This window comes from Furipterus horrens, unplaced genomic scaffold (assembly GCF_987537825.1).
Source record: "Furipterus horrens unplaced genomic scaffold, mFurHor1.1.pri manual_scaffold_13, whole genome shotgun sequence".
Classification (NCBI taxonomy): domain Eukaryota; kingdom Metazoa; phylum Chordata; class Mammalia; order Chiroptera; family Furipteridae; genus Furipterus; species Furipterus horrens.
Window position 1 is genome coordinate 39,053,744 of NW_028327183.1, and position 22,114 is coordinate 39,075,857.

The window sequence follows — 22,114 nt, forward strand, 5'->3', positions numbered from 1 at the left end:
AATGTGTGTTTGCCTCTCACATGCCCCCAATAGGGGACCTGGCCCACAACCCAGGCATGTGCCCTGACTGAGAATTGAACCAGCAACCCTTTGGTTCACAGGCTGGCACTCAATCCACCTAGCCACACCAGCCAGGACTGCAGAGTCAGTTTTTTAAAGGTGTCAGATTAATCTCCAAAGATGGCTTTAATTATATCACTAAAAAGCATGTTGCTTTTAGAAAATATATATCATAAGATCAAATTTTTGTTTAAAAACTTAAAAATTAATAACCCTTCTTTCATGGAGTTGACTTTGTAAATGATGGAGACAAGAGAGCTGTGTTTGAGAAAAAAGTGGAGATATTGAATAAGCAGGTGTGATATACAAGGTCTGTCCAGAAAAAGTCTAATCATTGTTACTATAAAAAAAAAGTTTGTGCAACATTGATGTAACCTGGCCTATAGGTAGAGTGGACTGGAATGTGCATGCATGAACAATGATGACTTCACTGTACTAGTCAGTGGGGGCAGTAGATGCCATTGAGTGAGCATGTGTACTGTGTGGCCGTGGCATTCAAAATCACTGAGCCAGTAAAGCAACAAATCTGTATCACATTTGCATTAAGCATAAACATTACTCCTTAGAAACTATTCGGATGATTCAGAAGGCCACAGATATGGGCTACTGGTGATTGGCTGGTCACAACAACATGCCCACTCATGCACCAGGTCTCGTGATGTTTTCTGGCAAAACATCAAATCACCCAGATGACTCAGCCCCGTTCAGTCCAGATTTGGCACCCTGAGACTTCTGGCTTTTCCCCAAACTAAAATCATCTTTAAAAGGGAAGAGATTTCAGATGGTTGATGAGATTCAGGAAGATACGATGGGGCGACTGATGGCAATGAGAAGAACTGTGTGAGGTTCCAAGGTGCCTACTTTGAAAAAGACTGAGGTGTCATTGTCCTACGTAGGATGTTTCTTGTACCTGCAATAAATGTCTCTCTTTTTCATATTACATGGCTGGATACCTTCTGGACAGACCTCCTATATGGAGGTATCGGGAGTAGAGAAAAAAGTTGAGAATCCACATCTACGAGGCATTTAAAGCCGTAAGACTGGATGATTGTAAAGTTTGTGCGTATGTGCATATACTTCAAGAAAATGTGGAAGGATGCTCTGAGAGACTAGAGAGAAAGACCTAGGTCATATTTCAGCTGTTAGTTCTTGGAAGGTTACCTAGGCTGTCAAAGCCTGTTTATGAAATGGAAAAAATAACACAGCTTTCCAAATGGCTCCGCCACTGCCCCCTTTTGGCTTTGAGAAGCTGTCCTGAAGTTGGAACCTCCAGGATGTCACGAGCCTAGGTTCGTGATATAGTCTTTCCTATAAGTCATCCGAGCAACTGCTCCGCTGGCTGCCTCATATCTTGATCGGATCAATGTCCTTTTATTGGTCCTGCTCTCCTCAGATAGAAACGTAGCGCAGGGAAAGCCCAGGGTGAAACCAGGACAGTCATACTGACTACGGGACACGGGGAAGCGTTGCGACCGCATCCATTTTCAGTTAGGGCAGGAGGCGCCTTCCGGCCACCATCTTGAGAGACTGTCCGCGCAGCTCTGCCTGGAAGGCTCTCTCAGGGCTGGGCTCCGAGGGTACCTTCCCGAGAGTAACTAAGCGCCGAGCAAAGCCGGCGGAGACAAGCGGGTTCGGGCTCCGCCTCTCGGCCCCACTTCCGGCGGGAGAGCGTCGGTGGGCGTCGCTGCCGTAAGTCGGCCGGTGGTTTGCCGCGTCACGGAAGATGGCGGCGGCAGCGTTGGACGGCGCCGTGGCCTCCTCGAACTCCGGGCCCTCCGCGGCTTCGAGCGGCGTCCTACAGGCGGCGGCCGGCATGTACGAGCAGCTCAAGGGCGAGTGGAACCGTAAAAGCCCCAATCTTAGCAAGTGCGGTGAAGAGCTCGGCCGTCTCAAGGTAGGGCGGCCGAGGGCCCTGTCAGGGTTCCAGTCCGGGCTCGGTTCTGGCGGCTGCGGAGACCGCGGTGCCGACCGGACTGAGACGGGGATCCAGTGAGGCGAAGCCGAAACAGCCGAAATCGCGGACGTGGAGGGGTGAAGTGAGAGGGGCCTGGGACCGGCCAAATGCGGCCTCAAGGTTGGGGGAAGGATGTTGGAAAGAGTAGCTTTAGCACAAACGAGTGAGAGGTCAAAATTTTGATGCCTGGAGGCCCACCCAGCTGGCTGTAATGGCAGGATGGAGTGTTGGAGTTTTTCTGGGGACAGGTTCTGGACAAGATTAAGTGAGGAACGAGGACCACACAGGGTGATGAGAGAAGGAGGCTGCCATAATGGGGTGTATGGTCTGGACCAGACCGAGTTTGGGTTTGAACGATTTGAGGCTTAGGGATGCATCTGTAGAGGGTGGGAGGTCAGCCAAGTGGTGAAGGCTGGACTGAACCCACCAGAAAATACCTTATCGTGGAGGACCAGAACAGGGTTGAGGGTGCTTCAGACCAAGTGTTTGGGAAGGTACAGGTACTGTGGGCCAGACCGAGTTGCCGAGGCAGGGTGCAGATAGATCAGAAGTGAGGCCCGGGCTGGACAACGTGGGGAGGTTAGCGTGCCTCCCTCCCTGGTGCGGATTTAGGGTTGGGAGCGTAAGCTGGGCCCAACCCAATAGTGTGGGCAACGTGTGCCAAGAACTGAAGGAGCTATTTTCCCCCCACCCCCTTGATTCCATTGGCTTGGGCATGGATTTTGTCTTCTGTTTCTCCAGTGGGGCTATTAATAATTGTAATATAAAATAATAATACTTGCAACATGAGGTAATCCTGAGTGAGCACTCACAGTGCTTTATGAGGGCTGACGCCTTTAACAACCTTATGAGTAAGGGATGATGATGAGCTCTATTTTCTAGGGTTGAAAACCAAGGCCTAGAAAAGGTAAGTAATCATTACTTGAAGTCCCATCTCCTTTTCTTTTCTTCTTTCCTTTCCATTCCTTCCTGTCAGCTGGTTCTGCTGGAGCTCAACTTCCTGCCAACCACAGGGACCAAACTGACCAAACAGCAGCTCATTCTGGCCCGTGAGTGTCACTGGAGTTGGTAGAGGGTGATGCGTTGGGGGATCGTGGCAGGAATGGTAGCAGTGGTGGTCAGGAGAGGGACTCAGTCACCTCTTGAGAACCTGCCCTGTCATCCACAGGTGACATTCTGGAGATCGGGGCCCAGTGGAGTATCCTACGCAAGGACATCCCCTCCTTCGAGCGCTACATGGCCCAGCTCAAATGCTACTACTTCGATTACAAGTGAGAATGGACTACCCCTGATAGGGTGGGGGGGGGGGGTTGTTTACATGGCAGCTCTTTGATTCCTGGTGCTCTAGCCTGAGAACTTCCCCTTTGCCTAGCTCCATCCCCAGAGGCGGCAAGGTCAGGGGGTTGGCCTGGAGGTCCTGCATCTCTGTTGGCCTACTGTCTGTCTCCCCTTCCACATTCCCACACTACATTTCCACTCCCCAGTTGTAGCCACCATCACCTTTCATCTGCCCTGGCCCCAGCCTTGACCCCTTGGATCATCCCCCCTGCCCCCCACTATGGCAGCCGGTGGAATCTTTGTGAAACTAGAATTTGACCATATTGATATCCTGCTCAGAACCTGTCATGGTTCTCCATAGCCCTCAGATTCCAGACCAAGCTCTTTCCTGTGGCCTCCAATGCTGTATCAGACCTCTTCCTAGCTGGAGGCCCCCATCCCAGCCCTGATGCCTCTGCCTGTGCCTCCGTCATTCCAGGCCTGTCTCTCCTGCTGGATGGTGAGCCTCCTAAAGGCAGAGGGGTCTTGGTCACTACTATGTCCCAACTTTGTCTAGCATGGAACTGGGCCCAGGCATGGACTCAGTGGATACATGTTGAATATAAAGCTCAATGGTTTCATAATTCAGTAGTGCCTGCGTGGATTAATGATTAAGAATTTGACATCAGAAGTCAGACAAACCTGACTTTTAAACTGATTTTGCCAATTCCCAATTATGTGGTGTTCGGCAAATGACCTTAACCTCCCTGAGCCTCACTTTGCCTCTTAAAATAAGGGTGATTTGTTTTTATTTTTTTTAAATTTTATTTATTTTTAGAAAGAGAGGAAGGGAAGGAGAGAGTGAGGGAAACATTGATGTGCAAGAAAAACAATTGGTTGCCTCTCGCACACCCCTACCTGGGGACCTGGCCTGCAACCCAGGCATGTGCCCTGACCAGGAATTGAACCAGCGACCCTTCAGCTCGCAGGTTGGCACTCAGTCCACTGAGCCACACCAGCCAGGGCTAAGTGTATTTTATTGATTATGCTGTTACAGTTGCCCCAATTGTTTTTCCTTTGCTCCCTTCTTCCCTCTAGCAATCCCTGCCACTTAGTTTATGTCCATGGGTTGTGCGTGTAAGTTCTTTGGCTTCAAGGGGTGATGATTCTTAATATCATAATCATAGCTAACCCATATATAGTATTTATTTGGCTAGCTACTGTTGCAGTCACTTTTCTAGGTTAAATCGTTTAATTCACTTAACCCTTATTTATTTCACTCACCTCTGTGATATGGATACTGTGGCGATATCCATTTTACAATTGGGGAAACTGAGGCTGAGTCTCTTTACTAAAGTAAAGTCACTCCCTTGGGCCCATATGACTTGTGACTTCTTTGTATCTCTCTGGACATCAGTTTCATCTGAAAACCCAGGACTCTACCTCTCCAAGGAGACAGCATGGGATAATCATCAGGGTCCCTGGAACCTGGAGTTGGGGGCTCAGTAGGTACCTAAGTTCTTCTTACCTTGGTTCCCTCTCCCTGGTTCACAGGGAGCAGCTCCCTGAATCAGCATACATGCACCAGCTCTTGGGCCTTAACCTCCTCTTCCTGCTGTCTCAGAACCGGGTGGCTGAGTTCCACACCGAGTTGGAGCGGCTGCCTGCCAAGGACATCCAGACCAATGTATACATCAAGCATCCTGTGTCCCTTGAGCAAGTGAGTCTGGAGAAGGGGAAGTGGAGGGCTTGGCTTAAGGGGGTGGTGCGGTGACAGACATTAGGGAGGGTTTCCTGGAGGAGTGGGTAGGGCTCACCCATGGACTCATTTGCTTCTTTTTTCCAATAAGTAATGAGCCCCAGATATATGCCAGGCACTGGTTGGTTTTCAGACTGTACAGTGAAAAAAACAGATAAAATCCCTTATCTTGGGAGCATGACATTCAGATGAGGAAGCAGACAAAAAACAAATGGCCTTTCAGATGTTAAGGGATGTGGAGGAAAATAAAGCAAGAAGGAGGGTGGAGAGTCAGGGGCAGGGGTGAATTTTTAATAAGAGTGTCAAGGGAGGCCTTGGTAAAAAGGTAAAATTTGCAAAAGATTTGAGGGGTGAAGAACCCAACCACATGGACATCTGTGGGGACTGTGGCCCAGGGAGAGGAACAACCAGACCAAAGGTCCCAAGGCAGAAACATGGCTAGTGTGACTGAGGCGTAGCATAGAAGACAGTGTGTCTAGAACAAGGTCAGCAGGGTTAGGGAAGAGCCTTAGTACCCAAGGTTAGGAAGTAATCCGTAAAGCTGAGGTCTCATGGGAGGATTTTGCCTGTGGGGAGAGAGTGGAGGAGAGGGCAGTTAAGGCAGGCAGCACAGCTTGGGCAAAGGAGGAATGGGCTTGCAGTGCATCCAGCTCTGTCTTCCTCCTGTGATGGAGAGTTTAGGCGAGATGATTACATACCAGCTCAGGGCAGACTTGGAGTGTGTGTGTGTGTTTGTGTGTGTGTGTAAGTAAACCAGGGAGGCCTTCCTGGTAGAGCAGGTATGTATTCTGCATGGGGAACAGGTGTTCTAGCAGAGTGGGGCTTATGGAGGCACTGGGAGTATGGTGAAGCCTCAGCAGTGGGCTGCCTCTACCTTATCCCCTCATCTTCCCTACCTTGGTCTCTGCAGTACCTAATGGAGGGCAGCTACAACAAGGTGTTCCTGGCTAAAGGCAACATCCCTGCTGAGAGCTATACCTTCTTCATTGACATCCTGCTTGACACTATCAGGTGCGTGGCGGGCCAGAGCCCTCTGGGGTTCAGAAAGAGCTCAGAATCTGGAGTCAGGCAGTCCTTAGTTCAATCCCATTCTGGCCACCTGTGATCTGGGAAGGCTGGGCACATCAAGTTTTCTTTTCTGTGAGCTGGAACCCATTATGAGATTGTGGAAAATAGACATCATTTTACTCTGAGCTGTTTATAAGTGTGTGCATGTACGTCAGACACAGAGCATGGATTCAGCACCCAGACAGTGCTCAGCAAACAGGACCATGCTGCCTCTCTTAGAAGTGTTCCATGAGTCGTGTGACCTCACCTCAGATTACCTAAACTGTGGAGCGCTTACTTAGTTTCCCCTTCTTTACAACAGGCCCTCAAGTTCCGCTAGCCCTTCAGGTTGCTCTGTATACAAGTGACATCACACAGACAAGTGGGCATGACATTTAAAAGTCCCTTGAGAAGTAAAGGGGTGTCCAGGTGGTAGCAGAGTGCCAGATTGGGATGGGTTTTTATTCCTTAGATGGCAAAGCCACCAAGCCCAGAGAGGTGGTGGAAGAGAGGAGGGTAGTTTTGCAGGTGTAGGTAATTTTTTGTTGTTGTTGTTCTTTTTTTCTTTTTATTTGTGGGTTATTTTTAATTATGAAATATTTTGACTCCAAAATCAACAGGGAGTGAAAAAGGAATGCCCACATTCTTATTACTTGGCCCAAGAGATAAAATACCTCAGAAAACAGATGCATTCTTCCTGTCATTTCTTTCCCAGAGCTAACCCCTTTTTCCATTTCAGTGACTCCATGCCTTGGCCATTTTTTTACTCAGTGTTGATTGTGATGTCTCCTGGCAGGGGTGCAAGGAACCCACTTGGGATTGGATCTAGAAATAGAATACAGTACCCATGTGTGGGTGGTGTTATGTAAAGAGACCCTGTTCACGGGAATCCCAGGCTGACTTTCAGATAGCCTGAAGTCCTCTTGGCTGGGAGTGGGATTCGGAGTTTAGGCCCAGAAGCCAGAAACCTGGATGTGGCCCTGGCTTTGCAACTCTAGTCAAGCCCCTCCCTCTCTCTCTCTCTCTCTCTCTCTCTCTCTCTCTCTCTCTCTCTCTCTCTCTCTCTCTCTCTCTCTCTCAGCCTCCATTGGTTAAACAGGACAGGTAACAAACATATTCCAGTAGACACTACTGAACTGAAGGGTCAGAGCTCATGCATGTCATACCAGGGGGGACATGTCCTGGAGTGCTGTATATACTCAATAGTGAGAACCTCATTCTTCCCCCAGAGATGAGATTGCTGGATGCATCGAGAAGGCCTATGAGAAAATCCTGTTCACTGAGGCGACCCGAATCCTCTTCTTCAACACACCCAAAAAGATGACAGACTACGCCAAGAAGGTGGCTAGGATGCACTCACTAATAGCATTGAGGGTAGCCTAGAGTGACACTAAAGCAAGACTGGCCAGGTTTAAAATCCAACTGTGTGACCTCAGGCAAGCTGCCGAACTTCTTTGAGCTTCAGTTTTCCTATCTGTAGAATGGTCTAGAATTGAACATGTGGGATGAGCTTAGTACAGTACTGGGCACAGGGTGGAGGTGAATACTTGGCACCTGTTGGCTGTTGTCCTTATCAGAATTCCTTGGAGGTTGCAGCTTTTCCCCACAGGACTTTGCTTCATTTGGTCTGGGGTGTTTGTGCAGGAGCAGTGCGCATAGATGGTGCATGGGGTGCAGTGACCTAGTGACTGAGGAGGGTCAAGACCAGGCTGGAAGAGGTGAAACTGAACTTAAGTGATGATGACAGCTGATACTTAGTGATAGTTTACTCTGAACCAAATGTTTGGTTTCCTAGGCCCTTGTTTCCCTGGGTGGAATGGTGGAGAGCACTTTATAGGTGTTGACTTAATTCTCATAACAGATCTGGAGAGGAGTGTGATTAGGTCTGGTTTCAAACATGGAGAAACTGAGGCACAGAGAAGTGAAGTTACTTGCCCAGGGTTGTTCAGATAGATTAGGGTTGGTGAGGAAAGCAAGCCAGTGCCTACATGGGTAGTGCTGGTTCTGTGGGGTGGTGAGGGAGTGTATGTGATCACCCCACCCATCTCTCATTCCTCCCTTTCTGCAGCGAGGGTGGGTCCTGGGCCTCAACAACTACTACAGCTTTGCCAGCCAGCAGCAGAAGCCAGAAGATACTACCATCCCCTCCACGGAGCTGGCCAAACAGGTCATCGAGTATGCCCGGCAGCTGGAGATGATCGTCTGAGCCCAGCAGGCACCAGGGTGGGCAGGGTTTGCATTATTGAAAGCAGTTCCAGTGCAGGGTTTCCTCCAATAAAGTTGGATGGACATTTCATTTCCTAGGCCCTTGTTTCCCTGGGTGGAATGGTGGGGAGACAAGTCCTTATCTTTGAAGAACTTACAAGTTTGAGGGCCCTCAAGGGCTAGCCTCTGTCCAGTGGTCTTTGCTCAAGGTATCAAACACATGGCACTGTGGCTTGAGGGATCTCAGGCCCTGGGTAGAGGGACTGTTGCACCCAGCTGTGGACACAGGAGGGCCAGGCCAAGGCACCAGAGTTTTTAGCAAAGGGGACAAAATGTCCCAATTTAAAAAATATTTGCAAAAACCAGTTTTTTTTCAGTGTCATGCAAGATAGAACCTGTGTGTGGGCTACCAGTTTGATACCTTTTGGAGCAAAAGGCATAGTGCTTTCTTTGGTTCCCACCCTTCCTGAGCTAGTGCTGTGACTTATGACTTCCCACATCCCCAGCCTGTGTTTCCTGCCTTGAAATTCCTGAGGTGTTTAAAGCAGAGTACAAATCTGGCTGAGCCAGTTGTGAGATTTTCAGATCCTCCAGAGTCTTAAGTTTCATGGGAATGGTCACTCATGCTTTCCAGAGTGATTTTTGTTGAACCCTTGAACATAGCACCAGATAAACTCAGAAATGGGGCTCATGGTATTAAGTGGAACAAGATCACCTCACCCTGGGGCCCATCAGTCTGGATGCTGGATGAATGGAACCTCCCTTACTGTTGATCTAGGTCCAACCTCCTGTTTATAGGATGTAGTTCCTGTAGGGAGACTTCTGCCCTGCTGCACCCCGCTCCTTCATTCCTTAGCACGTGACTTGACAAACAGCTAGGCATCTGGATGGTTGGTTATTTTATTGTCAAGAAGGGGAAGGTAGAGGCCATTGAATATACTGCACTCAGTTGGAATGGTTGGCCCGCAAGTCCAAGTGCTCCAGACCGGCTACCAGGGAGCCAGCCATCTTGATAGTGACAACCCAGGATGGCTCACTCAGGTGGTTGATGGGTATGTTCAGCCTAGAATGTAGGTAGAGTCAGCAGGATCTGGCTATGTGTGATCAGGCTCTTACCCCTTCTAGGCTTCACTTTCCCCATATGCATAAAGGACCATGTCTGAACATCCCATAGGCAGTCTAGGGCAGAGCTGTATCTATTTAGTGCTGAGAGTTGATAATAGGATAACATTCCCTCCCCCTCCAGCCCCTCTCCCCAACTGAGCTCCAAGAGGTCCAGGCTAGAGGATCTCCTAGTGATTCAGAATTCTCAGGAGTCAGGGTCAGACAGATTCTGGTGTCAAATCCTGAAATTCAGTGTGGGGGGTAATTTGATGATGCACTGGGTATCTCCAATGGATCTGAAGACTCCAGAGTAGTCTCTGCAGCACAGGGATTGGGGCATCCATGTCCTCTGGCAGTCAAAACCTTTGGTCCCAGAGTCAGAAGTTGCCATAGGCTGCTGGATGGAGAGGTAGTAGTCTGAGGGGTTAGACCTAAGGCTTCCTTTGGAGTCCAGCATCTAGATCTGTTTGGTTTAGATCAGTCATCTCCCCTCCCATCCCTGAGGGCCTTGGAACTGGGTGCTCTTGGGAAGGCTGTCAAGAGGGTCAGCTGAAACCAGATTTGCTCCCTGATGGCTCCAGTGTAACAAAAGTAACAAGAGGGCCACCAGGGGTCAGCTTGGAGGTCCGGATAACAAGGGGCTGGGCCACGGTGTTTCCTCTTGGAGCTCAGGTGGGTTTGAGATGAAGCCAAGGAAAAGGTTAAGGGTCACCTGGGATCATGAGCGAAAGGGCTGAATGGGAGGATCCACTGAAGTCGGGTTGAGAACTTAGGAAGGGTATACCCTCCCCTCCCTAACCCTCCACCTCCCCTTACCAGGCAGACACGTTGCGTGGCAGGCGGCGATGGCGTGGCTGGTGGCGGCAGTAACACTTGCAGGGGCAAGAGTTAAGCACCTGAAAGGGTGGCCAGTGGCACCGGCCACCAGTGTTAGCTATCCCCGCCGGAGGAGCCCCGCCGCCGCCACTGTCAGTTGGGGTAGCTGCAGTCCGTTCGTGAGCACCATCTCCAGTCGCGCCATCTTCACGGGTCGCACCTCGGGCAGCGCGGGCGCCCTTCCTTCTGCGCTTGCGGGCTTTCGTGGGCGTGGGCGCAGGCTGCGACGGCTCTGCCCTGGTAGGTGCTGGAGTTGGAGATGGGACTCGGGCCTGGTCCGCAGCTAAAGCGAGGGGCGGGGCTGGAGGCAGGGCAGGAGCCAGAGTGGACTCCAAGTGGCTCGAGCCTGGGGTGGGCGGGAGCGCTGCAAGCAGCGGCGTTTGCTGGAGCACTGGTGGCGGGGGTGTGGGCGTTGGCACTGGAGGCGGAGTGGGTGGTGGCTTGGGTGGCGGCGGAGGCGGTGGCAACTCCAGTGGGCCGAGAGACCCCGGGCGCACAGGTTCGCCATTGGTGGGCGCCGGGAAGATGAACACAGGCGGCGCCAGCAGGGCGGCTGTGGGCCTCCGGGGCCCTGGAGCTGGGTGCATCTGCCCTGGCGGAGACGGTGGGGAGCCCCAGGGACCTGAGAGCGCGGCTGCGCGCCGTCTGGGGGCTCCAATGCTTCCTCCAGCCCCATTGAAGCGGAAGTGGCCTTCAGGACCATCTGGAAGAGTCACCCAGTCAAATTTGGGCTTCGAGCCTGGGAAGGTGGTGTAGGGTGGCGGCGGAAGGCCCCGGGCATGGGACTCAGGCACAGAGGGGGGTCCAGAACACCCCTCGCCATCTCCGTTACCACTCTCCGCTTCCTGGGTCCTCCGAGGGACCTCTCCCGGAGGGTGACTGGCCCCGGGAGCCAGGGACCCTTGCTTCAGGACCTCAGCGTAAGAGATGGTGCCGGAGGCGGTGGTGAAGAGTCCCCTGCCTCCGCCGTTCCCGAGCGAGACTTTGGCGACTAAGGAACTCGACTCTGCTGCAGGGGACAAAGGGGGCTCCGACTTGAAGGTGACTTGACATAGCAGACTCAAGCTGGACTCGGAGGCCACAGGCTGGGCCATTTCGCCCTCGCCTCCTTGGGGAGGCGCCCCTCCACAGGCCCCGCCAGCTGTTGGGCGCTCACCGCTGCAACCGACCTGGCTTTCTGTGGGGGTTACGGCGGGTGTGGCCAGAGCAGGACTGATTCTGTGGTCCGGGGGCTGCCGGTCGAAAGGTGGCGGTGGTAGCGGCTTTCGCGGCTCCAAGGGTGGCGAAGTTGGGGGTGGGGCCTTCGGGACAGGGTTGGGGTCCTCTTCGGTTCGTTGCAGGGCCGGTGGCTGCAGCGGGCGGAGGCTAGAAGGGTCGCCCTGGCCGCGATGGCTTGCTTCCAGCAGACCGCATATCCGTGGCACCGGAGTGCCCTTGGGTTTTCTCCACTTAGACGACGTGGGCAGCAGTGTCCCCATGGGGGGCGGGGGTGGTGTGGAGACCGCAGCCACCTCCTCTGAAGGGGGCGTTACTGGCAAGGGCAGTTCTAAGGTCAGGGGCAGGGTCGAGGGTAAGGCCTGGGGCTCTGGGGGTACCAGGAGTCCCGGGGGCGCTGAGCTGCCGGGGAACCAGACGCCCAGCCTGCGAGTCGGGCGTCTGCCAGGGGAGGAGGGGGTCACCTCGGGCTCCTCCAAGGACTTCCGGCGGGAGTCAGAGGAGCGGTCCGAGGCCTGCTCTTTTCGGGAGCCCCCGCCTGCGGATGGCTCCGGCTGCACGTTCCCCATTTCCGACGGAGGTCGGGGACTGTGGTCAGAAAAACTAATGCCAGTCAGCCTGCCAGGTCTGTGGGGACCCGACGTGACTGGCTGTACTTGGTCCTTCTGGTCCGCCCCTGTCCTCCAAGATCCACTCAGGCACCAGTCTCTAGCCGCATTCGCACTCCCTGACTCTCGATGTTCACGCCTTCTTCCCCATAAGCCCCATACAGCTGCTGTTCAGACACAGGCTCCATCCCCTTAACTTTACTAAGGTTCTGTCCCTAACCCCCTGGCTGGGCCCTCAGATCACATATACACTTTGGCCACGTCCCAGATCTCCAAAACACAGGTCTTGCCCGCTTTCCTGTCACTCGGGCCGCATCACTGCACGGTTGTGTTCGGTAGTAGCGTATAAGGCCTACAAAGAGTTCAAGCTTCTCTCCCTGCCCTGTAACCCCACCCCTACTCTCCGGTCCAGTCCCCGATTGTCAGGGAATAGGGCCTCTTCCACACCCAGGTCTGGCCCGCCTTCGCCTAACAAATCACAGGTGTTGTCCTGCTAAGCCATGAGCCCTCACCTCTGACCCTCCGATCTCTCTCTCTCTGTCGATCATTTGAGGCCCGTCTTCAACCCAGGCAGGGGCAAATTTCAGGCCTCGCTCAAATTTCTCTTCCCGCTGAGGGTCTACCGGCAGGCCTCAACATCAGAGCCACACCCCTTTTCCCAAGCTCCGCCCTTGGCTCCTCCTTCGCCCAGAGGCTGCCACTCACCGGCCCCTCCTGCCCACCAAAGTTTAGACAGTGGCCCCCTAGGCCCAGGGCAGGGCGGGGAACGGCCGTAGCAGAAAATAACTGAAAAGAACGGGGGTGCGGGTGAAGGCAAGTGGGCGAGACAGGGAGAGTAGACCCCGAGATCTAGGCCCCGCCTCCGGCCTCGAGGCCACACCCTTCAGCCAGACAGCTGGAGCCTGGCCCCTTACGAACCTGGATGTCTCCTTGCCTGCTCCCTGGCCTCGGAGTTCTGGGCCCCACCCCTTTAGAACGTTCTCCTTAGCTCCTCCCCTTTACAATACTCCGCCCCTGTGTTAGTCCCTTTCCCAAAGCCCTGCCCATTAGGAACACTGCTATGTAGCTCCTCCCTCTTGGATCTCAAGCACCCCGCCCCTAATACAATTTACTTCTAAACTCCCAAGACCTCTCCTCGGTCCGCCCAAAAGGCTAGTCATCCACCGTGAACCCGCCTCCTCCGTGATGAATTCACTTGTCAGCGCCTTTGGGGTCCTCAGTCTCTCCTTTCTTGGACCCTCTGACCCCGCCCCTTTGCGAATGCTCCCTTCTCGCTCCACCCCTTTTCGAACCTTGTCAGGCACTTAGCCCCTTCCATTTAGAACCCAAAGCATAGACCCTGGCCTTTTTAAAACGCTGAGACCAGGCAATGTTCCAGGCCGCTTCCCCACATCCTCAGGGACCAATGGCACGGATGGGTGGAAAAGTAGGGGATCCTCTGTGGATCCTGAGAGAATGGGGGCTGGGGGGCTGTTAATTGGAAGACGGTGCCAGGCTCTAGGACCCAGCGGGCAAGTACGCCCGTCTCGCGTTTACACCTCCCCCAAGCCGCCCCCTTCCCCCCACCCATCTTCCAGACTCCCCCTCCCTCCCCCCTCGCCCCGGCTCCCGGATCCCGTCTCTAGCGCCGCCGGAGCCAGCGAGGGAGCCTGAGCAAACAGGAGGAGGAGGAGGCCACGTCGCCGCAGCTCGGAGCCCGGCCGGAGCCTCCCAGGCAGGTGCCCAGGGGGTCGAGTGGGCGGGGGCTGAGAGATCTTTCCTGCTGTGGGTGCGGACTGGACCGCGTAGCGCCTCCTGCCCACCGGGGCGCTCCCTAGATCCTGGGTGGAAGGACAAGGGGGTGGGGGCCCCTAAACTGCACGGCAGCCATTTGGGGTTCCACTCTCCATCTGGGGGGCCTGGACTTTCGAGGATGCTCCATTCATAAAATTCGGTACAGGACCCCTACCTTTGAGGAACTGTGGGGACCACTCCCCCCGCCCCGGGAAACGTGTGGGAAGCGTAGAGCACCCAGAAATCCCGGCGCCTCATCCCAGCCAGGCCCTGCGGGGGACCCCTGCCCTTTTTCTGTGCTTCACCTGTTGTCGGGGGAGGCGGGCGGACAAAGGAAGCAGAGTCACGTGACTGCTCATTCACAAAATCCCATCCCATTGAGAAAAGGGGGCTGGGGGCTTTGCGGCCGCCCCTTCCCCTACTGAAGGGCTGGGGAAGCCCGGCAACCTGCAAGTGGGGAAAGGACTGGAGCTCGTTGCATGCGTCCTTAAGTCTGGGACGCCAGGGTGCCTGCGCCAGGTGGTAGTTGAGGGACTGGACGCCGATCCCGATTACTGGGCGGAGGGCTAAGTCTCCTGAGCTGGGGGCGGGGTAAATGATTTTGAAGGATGCTGGGGCGGGGAGGAGGAGTGATCAAACAACCCCCCCGCCCACTCCCCCGTCAATCTCTCCGCTTTGCCTTCCTTCGGCTGGGGCCTGAGGGAGCAGGCTTGGTTTTTTTGTGAATGAAATGCTCTCTGGATGTGTCTCGGTCGCCGCTTTCTGGCTTCCCCTTCCTCCATCTCCTCCCTTTCGGCCTCTCTCTGGCCATTTCTGATTCTCTCCCTGACCATCTCCCGTTGCTGGGTGACTCAGTGAGCTTTGCATCCGGTCTCATTCATAAATCCGGGAAGCAGTGAGGGGAAGAGAGCCTGGGTTTCTCACTTAGCCAGTTACCTGGGTGGCAGGGGTCAGAGGCAGTGTAAGGGGTACTGGAGCTGAGTTGATGGGCTCTAAAAAATACATATGGTGCAGGCAGCCAGCTGTAAGGGGGAAGGATGGGTGGGGCTGTGGGTATGAGAAGGAAAGAAGAGAACCAAGAAAGAGATGGGATTGGTAGGAGCTGAGCAGGAAGGAGAAGGGAAGTGGAAAACTGAGGTTGTGCGGTACCGATGGGAAAGATGGGGAGAGGGAAGAAAGAGGTATGGGAAGAAAAGGTAGGCATGGGAGAAAAGAGATGGCATGAGGAAGAAAGAAGCCATGCTGGAAGAAGAGCATGGGGAGAGAAGGTGGGAATGGGGGAAAAGGTGGGAATGAAAGGTGAGCTGAGTATCAGTGATGAAGGTTGCATTGGATCCAGATGTGAGAGACCAAGAAGGGAGATGAGGGTTGGGGAAACATTGAATGGGAGAACAGGATTGAAATTGACTGACCATGCCCTGTCCCCTCACCTCCAGGTACATGGTTCGGGTCCGAGCTGTGGTGATGGCCCGAGATGACTCCAGTGGGGGCTGGCTGCCTGTAGGGGGCGGGGGCCTCAGCCAGGTGAGCGTATGTCGGGTCCAAGGGGCCAGGGCCGAGGGGCGGGCCCGCCAGGGGCACTACGTCATCCACGGGGAGCGACTCCGGGACCAGAAAGTGAGCCACTGTGGGGCATGGGAGTAGGGTGGGGGCATGGGGAAATAGGGAAATGGGTCTGGGAGTGTAGAGGTGAGGTGAGGTCCTCTCCAAGCCTGGGAATCAAACCTGGGTGTGGGATGACGTTTAGAAGTGAATATCTGTCCCATGGATAAGAGTTGGGAGTTTCGGGAACATTTGCGGTTTTAACCAGGTCCTGTCCATTGCCGTAGTCTACTGAACTGTCACAGCAGCCTCCTCTCTGCACTCCTTGCCCTGCTCCCTCCTCCACCTCAGTGAGTTCCACAGGGACTCTGCTAACACCCGACTCAGATCATATCCCTTCTCTGCCTAGAACCCTCTCATGGCTCCACCTTGTTCAGAGATCATCACCACAAGGCCTTATACTCTTGGCCCCTGTCAGCCCTAAGTATATGGAGGCATTTGGTGGAGGACCATCTGGAAATGTCAAATAATGTTTACAATTCTATATTTGGGTTCAGCAGAAATACTCTGGGCTGTCTGGCATGATTTGAAAGGACAGTGTTGAAATTTCAGCTGGGGGTATAGTAGAAGGATCTGGATGGTTTGCAAAGTCTTAGGGGAATGGTCACATTTCAGAGCAGGGGTTGAAAGGAACAATGCATGGAGATTTAAAATGATATGAAGGAATATAGTGATGTTGGGCAAAGATGTGAGAAAACATCTAGGGTGTTGACCAGCATATGTGGGGAAATCTGTGGGAGTTTGATAAGAATTGGGGGGCTAGCATTTTGGGAGACTATTAGGGCATTGAGAGGTAATTAACTGTAATATTTTGAGGTGTTTAATAAAGTTTGGGAAATACTATTGAATCAGAAGGTGGAATATTGGGTTATCAGAAGGGAACTAATTAATTTTTTGAGGCATTCAATAAGATTTGGGATTCCTATTGGAATATCAGGGGCCGGGGTACTGGAAAATGTAGGGATCAAAGGGTTTAAGGGATATATTAGAGTATCAGACGTGTGCTTGATAAAATTGGGGAATGGTATTGGTCAGGGTTCAGGTATACCTAGGACTGAGAAATGAGGTTTGTGGGATGCTGATGTATGCAGAGAGGCTAGGGGTGGAGGAGAAGTCTCAGGCATGGCTGGATGGAAGAGTCTGACCTGTCTCCCTTCTGCCCCTCAGACCACCTTGGAGTGTACCCTGAGGCCAGGCTTGGTTTACAACAAGGTAAACCCCATCTTCCATCACTGGAGCCTGGGTGACTGCAAATTTGGGCTGACATTTCAGAGTCCTGTAGAGGCTGATGAGTTCCAGAAGAGTCTATTGGCTGCATTGGCCACACTGGGTCAAGGTTAGTGGCTCAGGTGGTCAGTACTGGGGGCTGGGGTGGAGGGGTGGGAGAAGCTGGGGTCTACATAACTCACTCTGCCTCTCTCCCTGCCGCAGGCTCACTCACCCCCTCCTCCTCCTCCTCTTCCTCTTCCTCTTCCCCTTCCCAGGACACTGCAGAGACCCCCTGTCCTCTGACGGTGAGTCTCCAGGACCAGCTCTGCTGGAAGGGCAAGGGTTTATTTCTGTTCTACAAACATTCTTGAGCACCTACTGTGTATCAGGCACCATGCCACATACTGGGGACAGAAATTTGGGCCCAAACTATCAGATCAATTAAATACCAGTTTTTCTACTTTCTGTTCTATCATGATAGAATACATTCACACATTCATATTCAAGGGTATTTATTGAGCACCTTCAATAAGTAGTGTTTTACACACTTGGGGTACATCAGTGAACAAAACAAAATCCCTTTCCTCATGGAGCTTCTCTTCCAGTGTGGAAAGGCAGATAAAATTTTTAAAGAAAGGCAAACTACAAAAATGAACAAATATTAAAAAGTAAATGGATGAACAAGTTAATGACAAGTCCATCCTTTTAATTCCTCAGGCTACAAATCTTTGAGTAATCCTTAACTCCTCTCTTTTTTTATGCCTCCCATCTAATCTGTCAGCAAATAGTGGTTTCACTTTCAAAGTGATCAGACTCTGTTTCCAACCTGGTAACTGCCCAACCTCATCTCCCAACTAGACCCTCCCACCAGCTTCTCATTGTCACCTTCCCCCCAAAACCGCATCCCCTACCACCTCTTCCCATACACAGCCAGAAGGACCCTATTGACATCTAAGTCAGATCATAGCCACCCCCCACTCAGAACCCTGCCAGGGCTCCATCTCACTCGGGTAAAAAACAAATCCTTACAGTGGTACATGAGATCCCACACCATCTGGACCCCTTCCTCACTCTGCTTCAGCCACACTGACCTCCTCACTGTTACTCCAAAATGGCAGGCACATTACTATCAACAGGCCTTTGCACTGGTTGGTCCTTGTGTCTTGGAATACTCTTCTCCTAAATTTCCACATGGCTTATTCCCTTATATTTTATCCTTTAGGGTTTTACACACATGTCACCTTTTCAGCGAAGCCCTCCCCGAGGAACTTGTTTAAAATTGCAATCTTCTTATCCTGTTCTAATTTTTTCCCAGTTTCTAAGATATTTCCCTTATTTTCTTTCCCACTAAACAATTTTCCTATCTACTAGTTTTACTGTCATTCTCCCATGCTAGAATGTCAGCTCCTGTAAGGCAAGGATCTTTTGTTGCTTTCTTGCCACATCTCCAAGGCTTAAAACAGGGCTGGTAGGTATACAGTAAGTGTTTAGTAAAGATGTGCTGAATAAATTTATTGAATCAATAAATGCACAGAATGTCTGAAGCAATTTGGCACTTGCTGGGAACAGTGAGAGTTGCCTGAGAACACTGAGGAACAGAACTGGTTCCCTGGGCAGACCAGGGGGACTCCAAGGGTAATGGGAGATGCAGGTGGGTCACATAGATAGTTCTTGATTATTGAGCGCTCGCTCAGGAAAGATCCGTTCCTTCCTTACTCCATCTCACATCCTCACAACAGCCTTTGTGAGCCTGGCATGTCATGGGTGCTCAATGAATGGCTATTGAAAATAGTAAACGGATGAAGTAGGAATGATTCCCAAATTACAAAAAGGAAACCGAGGGTATCAGAAGTGATGTTTCAGCTTGTAAAGGACAGAGCTTGAACTGGAAGGGAAGGAATGCATTCCAGGTGGGTGAATCTGCCCCAATAAAGGAGTGGTGGTGGGCATGAGGCAGGAAGGCAGCCTACTGGCCAAGGGAGAGGGCTTCTGAGAAGGGATCGGCATGATTTGATGTTCTGTAGGTTGGTGAGCTGAGTAGATAAGAAGAGGGGGTCAAATAATAATAACAATAACCATTTCCAGCTCTTCCTAAACTTCAGGCATGTGTTATGCCCTTTACAGTGGTTCTTAAGCACAGCCTTATGAGTAGACATTAATATGATCCCCATTTTACAGAGGAGGAAACTGAGGCTCAAAGAAGTGAGCTCACTTGCCAGAGGTCACACAAACAGAGGCTGAACAGGGGTTTGAATCAGGCCTGTCTGGCCTCAGAGCCCTCATATGAAATGGGAGGGGGTCTATGTGAGGCCATCGGCTGGGCTGTGCCAGTACGGCTCTGAGGCTACTAATTTCCTCCAGTCCCACGTGGACAGCGACTCCTCCTCCAGTCACAGCCGCCAGGAGACACCTCCTACCACCGCTGAGGCAGAGGCCCAGGCCCCCGCGATCCTTGTGGAGTCAGCTTCTGGCTTCGGGCCGGCCACGCCCTCCCAGCACCGAAGATCCTCTGCCCAGGTGCGCCCTCCGACCCTCTGCGGAAGTCTGGGGCTCCCCGTGGGGGCTGGGTCCCGAAGTGGGTGGGAACTGAGGCTTCAGAGAGGAGAAACTGCAAACATTCTAAGGGATGGCTGACCTGCAGTAATGGGTGGTGTGCTGCGAGGGGAGCCTGGAGACCTGCGTTCCTCGGAGGGTTGTGTGAGGACTTCCCTTGTTTCCTGCGCTCCTGAAGATTTTGGATAGTTCTGAATTGCAGAGGGGTTTGGGAAACGACTTGGACAATGAATTCTTCTTGTATGTTAGGGGGTTGTCAGTACTCAGTGAAGTTCTTTGGACTGCTTAATTTACTAGGTTCGGGGCAGGGTGGGGCTTGTCCAAGCGGGTAAAAGGGATTCGACTTCTGCGTCCTGAAGGAAGAGATGGTTGGGGTCCAGAATTGGATCTGAGCGTAGAGTCTGGAGGCTGGAACTCTTGCATTTTGAGAGAGAACGGGACTGGGGCCTGGACTACTGGGTGCTTAAGATGTGGGCTTGTTGCCTGGATTCTTCTGTCTGTTTCTAGATTTCCTCTGTCCCTGGGACAGGAGAGGGCTAGGGGTTTGGAAGTCATCCTCGGATGAATGAAACCTGTGGCAGGGTCTTTGGATTCTCGGGTTTTCTGAGAATGGGATGGATTGGGATTGTGGTGGGATTGGGGGGATCACAGACCCCACTAACGCGTTCTCCTGTTCCTTCTTCCCACAGAGTTACTCTCCATTCCTACCGTTCACTGATATTCCGGAACTCTCAGAGCCCCTGCATGGGGCAGGGGGACTGGGCTGGGGAGGCCGAGGCTATGAGGATTATCGGCGCACAGGGCTGCCCGCGCCACTCACCCTGTCTACCTGCGTCGTACGCTTTGCCAAGACTGGCGCGTTGAGGGGTGCAGCCCAGGGGCCCCCAGTCCCCCTACCCGCCCCTCTCACAGAGACTGTACCCCCAGCGCCAGCCAAGGCCTCCCCGGAGGCGGAGGAGGCAGCGCGCTGTGTGCACTGCCGTGCACTCTTCCGCCGCCGAGCAGATGGGCGTGGTGGCCGCTGCGCAGAAGCCCCAGACCCAGGTCGCTTGCTGGTGCGCCGTCTCAGCTGCCTGTGGTGCGCAGAGAGCTTGCTCTACCACTGCCTGTCCGACGCTGAGGGCGACTTCTCGGATCCTTGCGCCTGTGAGCCCGGCCACCCACGCCCCGCTATGCGCTGGGCTGCGCTGGCCGCACTTTCCCTGGCGGTGCCCTGCCTCTGCTGCTACGCACCCCTTCGCGCCTGCCACTGGGTTGCAGCGCGATGCGGCTGCACCGGCTGCGGAGGTCGCCACGAGGAGGCAGCACGGTGAGGATGGCCTGGTGGGTCCGATCTCCAGAACGAGGACCCAAAATTCAGGGTTCTGGACCCCGGACTCCATTTGGACCCCAAACCCAAACCTAGGCACACCTGGAATTTGGAGCTCGAGTTTGGATTGAGAGACCCCAGACCTGGAACCTGGACCCCTAATCTAGGATTGAGGGATCCCAGGCCCACCTTCGTTGGGCTGTCTGCCCAAGAGGTCCCAGGCATCCTGAGTTCTGGCGTCCTCATCCTGCTGTCCCCCTTCCACCATGGCCTAGACTGAGGAGACTCCGGGCATCCCCTAGCTCTACACCTCAGGCAGGCCTGGCAGCACACAGATCCCTGATAGACGCTGGGCCCTGAGCCCTGACTGAACCCTCAGATTACAGCCCCAGAACTGGTCAGGAGTTGCCAATACCTGACCCTGCCTGTATACAATTACTCCCAGATCTTTAGATCACAGGACCTAGAATAACCCCCAAATGGTTCCTGAATACTCACCTAAAACCCAGGGCACCCATATCTGAGGCATTCTTGTAGCCCTAGGACCCCTGAGACACTGAGCCCTCTTAAAATAACCTGAGTCCTTGGAAATGCGCAATCATGTTCTCTGACCAAAATGGCCAGGGATCAAAGATTGCTTTAGACGATCCCCTGCCCCTCCCTGCCCCAAACAGCCAGTGTTCCCAGGAGCTTTGGATCTCATCTAGAGGACGCTGAGGTGCCTAGTGCTTTCAGATTAGGACTGAAGGTCACCAACACCTCAGGGCCCAAGACACTGGTCCCAAATCCTCAGATAGCCTTCTTGGATTTGGATTTCAACCCCCAGAATGTCCTGGAATATTTGGCTTCTTTGTACCCACAGAACTCCAATCCTCTAACAACTGGAAGCTCGGATCCCAGAAGATGGGATGTTCATGACAACCCAGACCTCTGTCCCATTGGTCCTCAGCCTCTGGGTGGCCCCAAGGTGCTTTAGAAGCACTGGATCCAAGACCCCAAGATGCCAGTGACCTTTCAAATTCAAGGCTCAAGCCTACACAACATTGGGATTAGCCCTGACCCAAGACCTTGGTCCCTCCATACCAGAGACAGGTCTGAGGTGCCCCAGGACCCTAGCACTTTCAGATCTGATTTCTTGGGACTAAACCTCTCAAGCCTGAGACATGCCCCTTGAATTCTGCTGTCCATAGGTCCCTGAGACCGCAAGATCCCAGATTCTGGAATTATAGTCCATGTCCCCAGCATCCCACAGAACGATCCCTTTACCCTAGGGGAAAAAGTCCCCACCTTGAGCTCATGCTCTTGGATTCTGGGACCACTGAGAGTTCCCCCACTCCCATCTCGAGACCCAACATTGCCTTAGATGATTGTGTAGGCTGTTCACTAACCAAAGGCACGTGGCCAAGGTGGTGAATGGGCTGGAGTTCACGCCACACTGCTAGCCACACTGTGCCCTTAGGGGAAGGTGTGCATTGTTCTAAGTTGCACAAAGGCACATTTTGGGCTAGCTATGGCTCTGCTGGTGTAAACACACATTCTCTCTCTCTCTCTCTCTCTCTCTCTCTCTCTCTCTCTCTCTCTCT

The 22,114-nt window shown here is 53.0% G+C and overlaps 3 protein-coding genes across 4 annotated transcripts; 2 read left to right on the top strand and 1 right to left on the bottom strand.

The window, feature by feature from the left end:
• The first annotated feature begins 1,432 nt into the window (after window positions 1–1,432).
• Window positions 1,433–8,373, top strand: PSMD8 (proteasome 26S subunit, non-ATPase 8). 2 transcript variants are annotated; one of them, XM_090260060.1, is made up of 7 exons: window positions 1,562–1,954; window positions 2,991–3,063; window positions 3,183–3,285; window positions 4,826–4,991; window positions 5,941–6,041; window positions 7,307–7,418; window positions 8,146–8,373. In XM_090260060.1, the coding sequence occupies exons 1-7, from the start codon at window positions 1,784–1,786 to the stop codon at window positions 8,281–8,283; spliced, it is 864 nt and encodes a 287-aa protein (XP_090116186.1). In that variant the 5' UTR covers window positions 1,562–1,783; the 3' UTR covers window positions 8,284–8,373. The 2 variants fall into 2 exon arrangements, with proteins under 2 accessions (XP_090116187.1, XP_090116186.1); XM_090260061.1 differs by lacking the exon at window positions 7,307–7,418 and having other exon boundaries at window positions 1,433–1,954.
• Window positions 8,374–9,182: 809 nt separating this feature from the next.
• GGN (gametogenetin) lies at window positions 9,183–12,046 on the bottom strand. The gene is made up of 2 exons (XM_090260495.1): window positions 10,203–12,046; window positions 9,183–9,345 (listed from the first exon to the last, which is right to left on the bottom strand). The coding sequence occupies exons 1-2, from the start codon at window positions 12,044–12,046 to the stop codon at window positions 9,228–9,230; spliced, it is 1,962 nt and encodes a 653-aa protein (XP_090116621.1). The 3' UTR covers window positions 9,183–9,227.
• A 3,250-nt stretch (window positions 12,047–15,296) lies between these two features.
• Window positions 15,297–22,114, top strand: SPRED3 (sprouty related EVH1 domain containing 3). The gene is made up of 5 exons (XM_090260908.1): window positions 15,297–15,475; window positions 16,628–16,796; window positions 16,892–16,974; window positions 19,031–19,186; window positions 19,912–22,114. Exons 1-5 carry the CDS (start codon window positions 15,299–15,301, stop codon window positions 20,533–20,535), a joined length of 1,209 nt encoding a protein of 402 aa, XP_090117034.1. The 5' UTR covers window positions 15,297–15,298; the 3' UTR covers window positions 20,536–22,114.